General features: G+C 49.2%; 1 protein-coding gene across 1 annotated transcript in view; it reads left to right on the plus strand.

The window, feature by feature from the left end:
* GALNT12 (polypeptide N-acetylgalactosaminyltransferase 12) overlaps positions 1–12,203 on the plus strand; it is a 36,528-nt gene that overhangs the window by 1,458 nt on the left and 22,867 nt on the right. The window contains exon 2 of the mRNA XM_008526699.2: positions 10,120–10,289. Coding sequence (XP_008524921.2) covers positions 10,120–10,289 — 170 coding nt within the window. The remainder of the gene's footprint in view (positions 1–10,119; positions 10,290–12,203) is intronic.

Here is a 12,203-nt window from a genome sequence, read left to right on the forward strand (position 1 = left end):
TTGGCACTGTGCTGATTTTAGGGACCTGCTCAGTGGATCCTTGGCCAGAGAGAGCCTGAGTGCCTGCACGAGAGGCCTCCTCTGCCCCGTCGGCAGTCTGGATGGACTTGCGCTTTGCTGTCCTCTCTGTCTTCCGGATCTGCCCTTGCCTAGCCTCGTGCTTCTGCCTGAGGCATTTTCACTGCTCATCTTTTTGAGTAGAAATTTGTCTGTTGGGGTTGGTGCTCCCTGAGGCAAGGGCTGGGGAAGCTCTCAGGTTAGACCCAGGGTTCAAACCCAGACCAGGGGAGAGAAAACCTGGCTCTTTTGCTCCTGAGCTCTGTGATCTTGGGCAAGCTATCTAGCCTCTCTGAGTCTCAGTTTCCCTAACTGCAAAATAGGGAATGAGCAGAAATAACAGAACCTAGGAGTTAATAAAACACCTAATACCTGGGAACGTACTGTGTACTCAGATCTTATTAGTTTTTCCTCCCTTCTCTGTTGCCAACAATGTACCCAGGAGGTGGCTTTTCAGAGTCATCTGGGGATGGGTCATAAAGTTTTTCTTTTCCGGGTTCCAGCTTCCTTTATTGTCCCAGGTTGTGAAATCTCTTTGAAACACTGTGGATGACCTGTGGGGCTTATGGTGTCCCGTCTCCATGGTGACGCAGCTGCCCTGTGTCCTATCAGGATTTGCGTATAGATCCTGCTGTTGCATTGACCCTGGGAAATTAATCCAAACCCAGCGTGATAAGGAGTGTGAATGCCTCCTGCCTTTCATTCCTGCAGCAATGCCTGTTGGGTTATTCTTGCCCTCTGGAGAGAAAGGTGAGCTTGATCTGTGTCAGTCTCAGCAGGGCCAGGCCTTGAGCCATCACTTCAGTGTGGCCAGTCGGTCAGGGCCTTTCATGGAGGCTCACTCTTATTATGGTTCATACAGGGATGAGGACCTAATCAGGGTCTCGAGGTTTAGCCTGAGAAACCAGAATGGCAATTATGAGTTCACAGTCGGCGTGGGAGGACCCTAACTAATAAGCAGAGGGTGGTTAAGGTCCTTGAATGTCGCAGGAGGCAAGGCCCCAAGGGAGCATCCAGACTACCCAGAGAGGAAAAGCTGTGCCCCCAAGGAGCAGAGGTCATCTAGAGCTCCCGTCTTTTATTCCTTTGCAATATTCCTCCTCCCCTTTGTGATGGAGACAGTTATTTATCTGTTTATTTTACTTATAAAAGCAATACATGTTCACTCTAGAAATTTTAGCATATACAGAGAAGCGAAAAAGTGAAAAACAAAAATCGCCCATAAACTTACCACCCCTGGGAGAATTGCTGTTAACATTTTGCTGTGCTTGTTAACATTTCTAGACTTTTCCAGGTATAGAAATAGATTTTGAAAAATATCCATATGGGTACGTGGGCGAGAACATATTCAGACATGAGTACGTATGTGCATAGGCCCACACAGGTTTTTAACCCGTCTTTACAGTCCCGTGGATAAACCTGTTACCATAGGCAGGGAGTTGGGCACTGCTGAGGGACTGTTGGGCTTGGCTCTTCCTGGGGTCTGCAAGTCTGGCTACTGAGTCTGCCCTTCTGTGAATCTAATAATTCACAGGCCAGTGGATTGGAGCACGACTTGATTTCTTTTAGTTACAGCACTGAATCCAGGAGGAGGAGGATGACAAGGAATCCTTGCATGGCACTATAGTAAGTATAGGGTTTGCGAAACTCACAAATGTCATCTCACTGGAGCCTGGCAAGAAGAGGGGAACTTTCACTCTGAGATGGCCGCAGGCCGTAGTGGGGATCCAGAGAGCTGGGTTTGTGGCCATGGGGAACTTTGAAAACTATCGATGCCGAGGACCTTCCCCAGAACAATTAAATAGCATTTCTGTGGGTAGGGCCCAGGCTGAGGCCGGTGTGCCACTGGGGTTGAAAGCTGCTGGCTTAGAGCCTGTGGCTTTCTCACTCAGAAGATTAAGGGTGTGTGCTTTTGAGGGTGTGGAAGAATACCAGAATTAGACAAAGTAGAAGTTAATAACAGCTCCAGTGCAGTTGAAACTAATGGTGACATCACAGTCAGTTGGAAGATGTGTCACAAGTAAATGGTTGCTGATAATGTTGTACCAGTATTTGCAAAAAGTTGTAGTTTTCATAGGTCAGAGAAGCTTTGAGATAGTCACTATAATGTCATTCTCATTTGCATTCTGACAAAGTCAGTGGCAGAGAAAGGTGGAGTGACGGTGCCCTCGGGCTGTGCGTTTCCACCGGCACATGTATGGGGATGCCATGCATGTGGACTTACGCTCTTCTGTGCTGTAGTGGGGCAGTTGTGAACCACTGGTCAGCAAAGTGTGTAAATAATACAGGTGTTTGCATTTCTTGAACACTTGCTCCAGTTTACCCTTACTAGTGCTATAATTGTGGATATGGATCTGAGTTCAGGAATAAGAACTTGGGTGCTGCCGTGGCAGAGTCGCAAAATACTTCTACATAGGAAATTCAGCGAAAGAAAGTGTTTGTGTCCTGCTGCAGCTGGCAGGAGGGAGTTGGTTGGGGTTTCTCTTTTTGCAGAGAGGTGGCCTGCTCGTCTCTTCTCTGATCAGCGTTATCTTTGGAAAAACGTCGCACATGGTGTGGAGATTACACTGATTTTTTTTCTTCCCCAACTAGGTTGTAAACTGTAGGATATTTTATTATTTCTTGTTAGACCCATCTTGCAGTTGTCCGAGTGGCACCCTTTCTTTGAATCAGTCCTCTAAATTTAGTCTACAGAACAGGTTCGGTTTGGGTTAGTATTTTCCTGGTACTTACTTCATTCTTTTCTTTTCCCTCATTCTGTGTGTTTATGTTTTAGGCGTGTCTCTAAATAGCGTGTTGCTCAATTTTGTGTTGTCATTAAAAAAAATCAAGACGGACAGTCTTTGACTTTCACTAGATAATCTTGTCCATTTATATTTGTTGTGCTTCCTGAAACTTTAGGATTTGATTGTGCCCTCTTATTTTATGCTTTCTATTGGTTATGCTTTTTCTGTGTATTTTTTTCGTGCTGCCTTTTGAGTTGATGAGGTGTCCCCCTTCTCATTCCATTTTTCTGTCTCTGCTAATTTGGCAGTCACAGTCTTTTTTTCTAATCTTTAGTGGTAAATTTGAAAGTACACATCTAACTCTGCAGGGCTAAAGTAACTGTGGACCTTAGAATGCTTTAACCTTGACCGCCTTCCTGCCCAATTTATATGCCATTTTACTCCAGTGTTTGAATTTGGTCTCGCTCTTTAAACCAACACATTAGACACTTTAAAAATGCCCAGTTTGTTTGTTTGCATTTCTCCTCCAGTTTACAATTTTCTCTGCCCGTCATTCTTTCCTGAATGGTGGTCTTTGGATGTCCGAGACCTTTCTGGGTTTCTTTTCCTTCTTCCTGAAACGCATCATGTTTTAATGACTGTAGAAAAGGTTATTGTTGTAAACACTCAGTTTTATTTCTCTGACAGTGTTTTTATTTCGCTCTTGTTCTTTGAAGACAGTTTGGTTGGCTATATAATTCGAGGTTGATAGTTTGGTATTTGAAGGCAGCGTTCGTTGTCCCCCGGCTGGCACCGTTGCTGTGAGATGTCTTTGTTGTGCTGGATTTGGCTGTCATTCTTGTTTCTTTGTCACTCGTTTGAGGTCCTCTCATTTAAGTGTATTAAGCACACTTATTTTATGTTCTGTGTCTGACAACTCTAACATCTGGGTTTGTATTTTCTTGTTGCTCCTGAACTCTGAGGAATTCTTTTAACTTTTTCTGTAAGCTGAGCTGTGCATTTAAAAGATTTTTCTTTTAAGTATTTTATTGAGAAGGTTTTGGGTGTCCTATACCCAAAAACGTCCCTAGACGTTTTTGTCTTCCATATGGCCAGAAGTGGAAGTCCTGTATTCACTTAAAAAAATAAAATGCTTGTTTTCTCCATTAGTCAGAAGTCTTTGGGCTGTGATAGAAGACGCAATGTAAACTGACTTAGATATACTAGAGAATATATTGACATCTGTCACAGAAGAGTCAGGATTAGAACTGGGTTCAGGTTTCCTGGACTCTGGGTTCAGGGACTCAACTGGTGTCCTCAGGAAAGTGTTGATCAGTCTGGCCTGGGGGATGGGACCTTCCCGGCGGGGCATGTGTACGTGTGTGTGCACATGTGCATATATGTGTGTGGGGGGGTGAGTGTGTTTAGCCCTGCAGGAAGCACACAGACTGAGAATTGAGGCAATCCGGTTCTTGAAAGAGAAATCAAAGTGCCCTCAGGTGAAGAGAGGAGATAAGGATCGTGAGGCAGGTGAAGCAGACCGATGCACGTGATGGCCTCCCTGGCCTGTTCTGCAAAGGAGGTGAGTCTTCATTCTTTTACAGACATTTATGTGATAACCTAGATATAAAGGTACAAGAAGCTCAGGAGGCGTTTACTGCACCCAGTCATTCCCGTACGTCTAATACGTAGACCTGCCTGGTGCTCGTGGAGGTGATGGTGGCCCCACCTGCTGTAGGTTAAGTCATGTGTGTAACCTGCTCGGCACACTGCCTGCCCATCAGTAGTGAGCGCTCAGCAAAGGTCCCTGCTGTGACCAGGTGCAGTGTGGGCGTGCCGAAATACAGACAAGCACAAGCAGCCCCCGGCCTCACGAAGCACCTGGGTTATGCCAGAAGCTTAAGGAAAGGACGGCTTACTGTGGCGCAGCAGTGAAGGTAGCTGGGAGCCCCCTGTTGTCCCCCAGGCAAAGGTGGACTGCTGAAGCGGTGCCCTGCGGTCCTTGTCTGCTTGAGGGATGCACAGCCTTTTCTCAGTCAGGAGAAGGGTCAAGTATTTTTCCTGGAAGCAAACTGAGAGACATTCCAGAAGGATGCACTGAACTTCATGAAAGAGGATGCCTTTAAGGGAAGTTTAAAAGAAAGACAGAGAAACTACGCTAGGCCGAGAAAAAAAGGAGAGGGTAGACTATTAAATTATTGCTCCATGAAGGCTTTTGCTACAGGGAGCAAAGAAGTTTGACCCAGCTTTTAAAAAATAATCTTTCTTTGTGATTATAAAAATGATGCATGTTCATCGTAGAACAATTTTAGAATGCAGAAAAATATGAAGAGCTAAATAACAATCAGTGCTCTCTCCTTGCTCAGAAACAGCCGTTGTTAACATTTTTGGCATATTTCTTTCTATTCTTTATTGTTTATGTGTGAGTGTGTGCGCACACTCGTTTCTGGAATTGGCATAATACTGTCCATAGATTTGTCACGTACTGTCACTTCTGCTGCTTTTTGATTTAACATTAGAGTGTGACCATTCTCCATCATCATTAAAGAGCCTCTGAAAATGTGGTTTCGGATGGCCGTGTAGCATTTCCTTGTGCGGCTGTGCTGCACTTCAGCTGTTTCTTCTTGGACATTGAGATTGTTTGCAGGGGTTTTTTTGCTGTGATAAATAGTGTTACAAGGAAAAATTTTTATAGCAAGCCTCCTTCAGGGTATCTGGTTATTTTCTTAGGTGAGAAATTCTGAGATACATAGATGTGAGATCAAAGAGAGGAGGAAGTTTTTGACACTCCGAGTATGTATTGCCAAACCGGTACCCGGTGTTCTTGTGATTTAAGGCGACACAAACGGCTCACCTCGATGTTCTAGAATGTGGCCTCGGGCTTTTGGTTCTCACAGAGCAGTGAAAACACAAACAAAACACCGAGGAGGGACTGACTGATGATCCTGATGCTACTCGGGCGAGCAGAACTTTCCCCGCCCTGCTGCTTATTCTCATCTTGAGAAGAGATAAATTTTAATCCAAAACAGTAGGGGTGTCATTTCAGACGAAAAGACAGTTCTTTAAATTGACTAAACTTCATTTTTGAAAACCTCACTTCACTGTCCTTATTTCCACTCATTTCTCTTTGTACCTGTGAACGTTCAAAACTAAACTTGAGCTTTACGTTTTTTTTAAAGATAAAATCTTTATCTTTAGCCTTCACAAAAACACTTTTTTTCATGTCGTATGAGCAATGAATTCTTTCTGATGCCTCCGTTGGACTGCAATAGCTTTTCTATGCATGCCGTCTAGTGCTCAGAGGCTTGTATTTTCACACGTGTGTATGTGTTTTCCACTCGCTATAACCTGTGTTTAGAGGAGGCGGCTGCTTTGGTGGAAGTGGGAAAGAATGAGGTCGGAGGGGCCTTTGTTGGGGCCACGGAGATCGAGACGCACATTTACAGGTCAGGATCAGCGTGGTGTGTGAGGGCACCCTTTGCATCATCAACATTTTTTTCTTCTTTTTGTATTAAACTTTTAATTTTGAAAAATTCAAACCTAGGGAATATTTACAAGAAAGCGTAACCAGCTCCTATATATCCATCATCTAGATCAACTCATTATTTTGCCCCATGTACTTAATATTTCTCTTTCTGTGTGCACGCTATAGTATTATACACATTTGACAGTAAGTTACAGATAGTAATCCTTTATCCTGTGTCACTTCAGCGTCTGTTTTCTGAGAATAAGGACGTTCTCTCAGGTACCATGATGTAGTTAGCAAATTCACGAGACTTGTGCAGTGTTGGATTTTCCCACTGTCCCGGCTTTTAGAGCCCTTTTTCCTTCCTGAGCGGGCGTCTGATGGAGAATCAATCTGACTGCCATTGTCCTGCCTCTTCTGTCTCCCTCAGTCTGAGAGGCCCCTCAGCCTTTCGCTGTCTCAGGACATCGATGTTTTCGAGAGCGCAGCCCTAGTGGATTATAGACCATCTCGCGGTTTGGGCCTGTCTGAGAGTTTCCTTGTGATTTATTTCAGCACATCTATGACTACAAAACTTAGTGACCTAAAACCACAGTCCGCGTTTGTGACCTCCCCTGATGGCTGTGGGTGAGGAGTTCGGGAGTGGCTCGCTGGGTGGTTCTGGCTTGGGATCTCTCCTGAGATCTCAGTCAAAGTGCGCCCAGGGCTTTCCTCATCTCACGGCTTGGGGCTGGGGGATCTGCTCTCAAGATGGCTGTCCCCTGCTGGGAAGTTTGTGCGGCTGGCTGGCGAGGCCTCAGTCCCTCCTGACGTAGACTGTGGGATACCTGTGTGTTCTCGCCACGTGGCGTCTGGTTTTCCCAGAATGGATAGTCCACGGGAGGGAACAAAGAGGAACCCTCTCTGTCTCATGACCTGGTCTTGGAAGTCACATACTGTCACGTACCTTTCGCTGTCTCAGGACGTTGATGTTTTCGAGAGTGCAGGCCTAGTGGATTATAGACCGTCTCGCGGTTTGGGCCTGTCTAAGAGTTTCTTCTGTTGCTTTCTGACCTGTGTGTGGTTTAAAAATATACCTGCAAGTTCTTTGATCTCCTTCCCTTCCAAAGATGGAGCCCAATTCTCCTCCCTTGAGTGTGGGCCGAGCACGGTGGTGAGTGTCGAGCACAGTGCTAAGTGACTCCTTCCGCGAATTGGAAGCCCATGGTGTCCAAGGATTCAGGTGCCGTTGGCTGCGGCGGGTGGGTGCCCTGTCGCTTCAGGACGCCAGAGCTGCCATGCTTCCAGCCTCGGCTGACTTTTGCTCCAGTGCTCAGAGCTGGGCCTTCAGACACAGCGGGGGTGAGAATGTAACAGTGGCTGAGGAGAGCCAGCCCCTGTCTGAGAGTCTCAGATAAGCCTGTTCCTGTGGACAAGCCACCCCGGTGACCGCAGAGGCTGGGCCACTGCCAGAGAGCCTCAGAGCTCCCTGCAGAACCTGACCTGGCATTTGGGAAGAAGGCCCTGGAGCTCGCTGGAAGACCCTGAGAGGGAGGAGGGGAGAAATCACCCACGTCATGGTGGAGGGAGGAGCTGGGGAGGTGTGATGTTACCCCAGGCCTCTGAGCCTTGTCTTTCAGATGAGAACAGTAAATAGTAACATGGGAGGTGGTTTTGAGAGTTAAAGGACTACATTTAATCGATTCTAAGGCATGTGTTTTGTTTTACACTTTAAACATTTCTGAAATTAGGATGTGTCGTAAAATGAGTCCATCCTATAGTTATGATTGGCAGTTGTCTTTCTTATTGATTCATGAAAGAATGGTGTGTCTTCTAACCATTGGCTTCTTAACTTTCATGAAATATTGTAGACTGGAGAGATGGTGGCAGTAAGGAATTGCTAATTTTTTAAGGTGTTACAGTGACACTGTGTTTATTATAAAAAAGAATCCTTATCTCTTAGAGAAACATATAAAAATATTTATGGATGCAGCAATATGCTGGATTTTGCTTAAAAATGATCTGGGGTTGGATGGTAACTAGACTTTGGTAGTGATCACTTTGTCGTGTATACAGTTGAAACTTATATACACCTGAAACTTATATAATGTTATATGCCAATTTTCTGTCAATAATATATAAATAAAATAAAGACTTTTATATAAAAGGAAAAAAAATCTGCGATGAGGGGAGTGGGCGAGCACCTAGATGAATCAGGATTGACTGTGCATTGAGAATTTTGAAGTCAGGCAAAAGGTACATAGGAGTTTCTTATGGTATTCTCCCTACTTTTCGTATGTTTGAAACTTTTCATAATAAAATAAAAGGAAAAAAAACACAAAGAAATAAGTTGCGTACACAAAGGGCTCTTCCTTGGCTTTTTGTGAGACTGGGTGCCTCATTATTCAGGTCTCATCCTAAATATCACCTCCTCCGAGAGGCCCTCCCTGATTACCTGTGGTTGTTCCCCTTCCTACTGCCCTCACTAGTTGCTATTTCATGCCCTCCTTTTCTCCATGGCACCCTCACTTTCTGAAATTATTGCTGTGTTTACTTACTTGATCGTTGTCCCCTGAATGTAAGCTCTGTGGGAGCAGAGGCTTTGCCTGTCTGGCACATGGTAGGTGATCAGGAAACGTTTGGTGACTGACTGATGCAGGGCCCGCTGGTACGGTGCTGGGCGCGTGGCAGACAGTCAGCAGACGTTAGTCCCCCTCCTCCTGCCTGTCTCTCACTCTTTGGGCTGCCCTCGGCTGTCCGTAAGGCCACCTGGCAGCCCGGCAGCCCTCCAGCATTTGTCCCCTTGTCGCGTTGCCAGCCTGGCATTCAAGCCCTGGTCCTTCTGTGTTACTCTTGGGTTTCTGTTCCTCACCTACCCTGCTGTCAGCCGTTTCCTGCTGATGACTTCCAGGCACTGCCCAGTCCCTGGGATGACACTGGGAGTTTGTCACCCATCACTCTGAGGAGAGGATTTTCTGTCAGCCAGGGAACCCTCCCTGCAAAGTAACAGAAAACCCCCGTAAACAAAGGGGGAGCCTGTTGGTTCCTGTCACTGCCAGTCAAGGCCCAAAGACAAGTGGGCTCAGCCCCGCCCCACGAGGCTGCCACAGAATGGAGCGGGTGGCGTGGTACTGGGAGGCAGCCGGCGTCCCCTGCAGAAGACCTGTTCGTACTCCTTCCCGGAACATTCGTGTGTCCTAGCCACGGTCCTAGTCCAGCGTTCAGCCCACCGCCTTTGTGGAGTGTAGGTGCTGCTGGGGTGAAGCATCGGGAAGATGCTGGGGGAGGGCAGGCGAGACTCGAGTGGCGCGTGAGGAGCGAGTGCTGTGAGGGGCTCGGGCTGCAGTGGAGGCGTGGGCGCGGTGCCAGAGCAGCGTGGGGGGCGAGCAGCTGCCCCGGACGGGGGTCCCAGGGCCTTCCCTGGGGGGATGGGCTTGAGTTGTTCTTGAAAGAGAGTCTGCCAAGTAGAGCGGGGAGAAAAGGGCCTTCTGGGAAAGGGCAAGGACACGTCTTTCCTTCTGGGCAAGGGCAAGTCTGAGCAAAGGGCTGGCGGGGGAGAGGCGGGAGTGCACAGGTGGGAGAGCCCTTGGGAGGGAGAAGGCCAGTCTCTCTCTCGTTCTGCTCAGCTTGTCTGTTGCTCAAATCTGGAAATTGCTTTAAAGCTTAAAAACAGTTTCCCACCATTCAGGCTTCTTGGGTGTCGTGGTCAGAACCTTTCTTAGAATCTGTTGGGGCTCCTGGTGGAGCACCGGGGCTCTGGAAGATCGAGGCAGATTATTTCCCATTCCCCAGGGGAGGCCTTGAGACTGTGACCCGTGTCCCCGTCGTCACTCCATCGCCAGCACCAACCTTCGCCTGGTACGCACGGTCAACCGTGGGGTCGCAATTCCTGAACTTGTGTTGTATTTGCAGGTGCAAAAAGAAGACATACGATTATGAACGTTTGCCCACGACGTCTGTCGTCATAGCGTTTTACAATGAAGCCTGGTCAACCCTCCTTCGGACAGTTTACAGCGTCCTCGAGACGTCCCCAGACATCCTGCTAGAAGAAGTTATCCTTGTAGATGACTACAGCAATAGAGGTAAGGCCCCTGGGCACTCTTGGAGGAGCTGACTTCCGTGGCAGCCCCTGGGAGGTGAGACTGAGACATGAGGGATGCAGAATAGGCCCGGTAAGGACAGGCCTCCTGTGCCCCTGAGCCCGGCCCCTGCCCTCGGGGAGCTCAGAGCCTGGACAGGGACACGGGTGTGATGACAGAGGGCTCCACCCATGGTGCTACGGGAGACAGAAGAGAGGGACCCGCTCTGCTGGGGGGCTCAGGGGTGGTGGTTGACCTGAGTCTTGGAGGCTGGTTCGTTTGCAGGCAGCAGAGGTGGAGGGAGGGCCTTTCAAGTGCAGGGCACAGAGTGCGGAAAGGCCTGGGGGGCAGTGCTGTGTGGGGTGTGTAGGATGTGCAAGAGGTTCAGGAAGGATGGAGGGCCAGCTGCTTCCGGGATACAGGAGAGGGGAGGAGAGGCAGGGGACGTGGAGGCTGAGGGCTGGGACCCTGTCCCAAGGGCAGGGAGAGGCAGGGCAGCGTTTTAAGCAGGAGAGCAGTTTTGCCCTTTGGAGGGGGGCGTCCCTTGGCTAGAATGTGGAGAATGGTGTGCCGGGGAGCTGGGTGGGGAGGCCAGGGGGCTTTTGAGGTGGCCCAGGTGAGAGATGGCGGCTTGGAGTTAGGCGGGGCTGAGGGGAGGGGAGGAGTGGTGGGAGGAGCGATGTTCGAGGGGCGGGTCCATGGGACACACTGGCTGAGGCTGGGTAGGACTCGCGGGTTTCTGGCTTGGGTCTGTGGTGGATGGTGGTGCCCATTCCCCAAGCTGGAAAAGCTGCCCAGGGCAGGAGGGACAGGTCTGGGAGAGGAAGGGGGGCATTCACCTTTCACATGTTGACTTGAGATCACAGAGGGGCAGCCCAGGGGCCAGCCCCGTGGCACAGTGGTTGAGTTTCGCATGCTCCACTTTGGCTGTCTGGGTTCGCGGGTTCAGATCCTGGGTGGGGACCTATAGCACTCATCAGCTATGCTGTGGCAGCGACCCACATATAAAGTGGAGGAAGTTGGCACAGATGTTAGCTCAGGGCTAATCTTCCTTGGCAAAAAGAAAAAAATGGACAGCCCAGATGGGAGAAGAACTGCAGCCAGGAAGTGGTGTTCCACTGAGAGGGTGGTCAGCATCCCTAGAGGCTGACAGTGACCTGGGATCCAGCAATTCATGTGCCCCCCCAGGCCTGGCCCTTCATGAGTCAGTGAACATTTCTCGAGTTTCTGCTGTGTGTTCCAGGCACTGTTTAGGCACTGAGGGTTCCCTGTGAAACACTGCAGGACAAGCCGTCTCATAAAACTCGTGTTCCAGTGAGGTGGCTGGAGACGGTCAGCAAACAAGCAAAGAATGTGACGTGACTGTCACGTAATACAACGCAAGGCAATATAACAGAGCGAAGCATCGTATAATACAGCAAAGGTGGAAAGTGCTATGAAAGGAAATTGGGAGCAGGAGGACGCGTGGACCTTGGGGACAGGGCCTGCTCTAGCTGGTGGGGGTCGGGAAGGCCTCTGAGGAAGTGGCCTTCAGGCTGAAAGCTAGAACGTGGAGGAGGCAGTAGGTGCAGAAGCTGGAAGGAGCGGCGGCTCCCAGGGCAGACCGCGGCGGTGGGAAGGTGAGCTGGAGATGCGGGCCGGAGGGCGGAGGGGCCGGATCAGGCCGCCAGGAGCCACCATGAGGATTTAAGCTTAACCGTGGCCACCCAGAGCCCTCTGGGGGCTGTCAGGGCAGCAGAACATCTGCTGGGTGTTGGGAGCTCTCTGCGCCGCGTGTGGAGCGTGGCTGGTGGCGGGGAGGCAGGGCAAGCGTGGAAGTGGGGTGCAGGGGCACAGGGGACTTGGCTGGCTGAGGGTGGCGGAGTGGCTGGGGTAGAAGTCAGTCAGTAAACCTTAGACAGCTAGCTGAAGCTAGGG

The sequence above is a fragment of the Equus przewalskii genome, chromosome 26 (assembly GCF_037783145.1).
Source record: "Equus przewalskii isolate Varuska chromosome 26, EquPr2, whole genome shotgun sequence".
In the NCBI taxonomy this organism is placed as follows: Eukaryota; Metazoa; Chordata; class Mammalia; order Perissodactyla; family Equidae; genus Equus; species Equus przewalskii.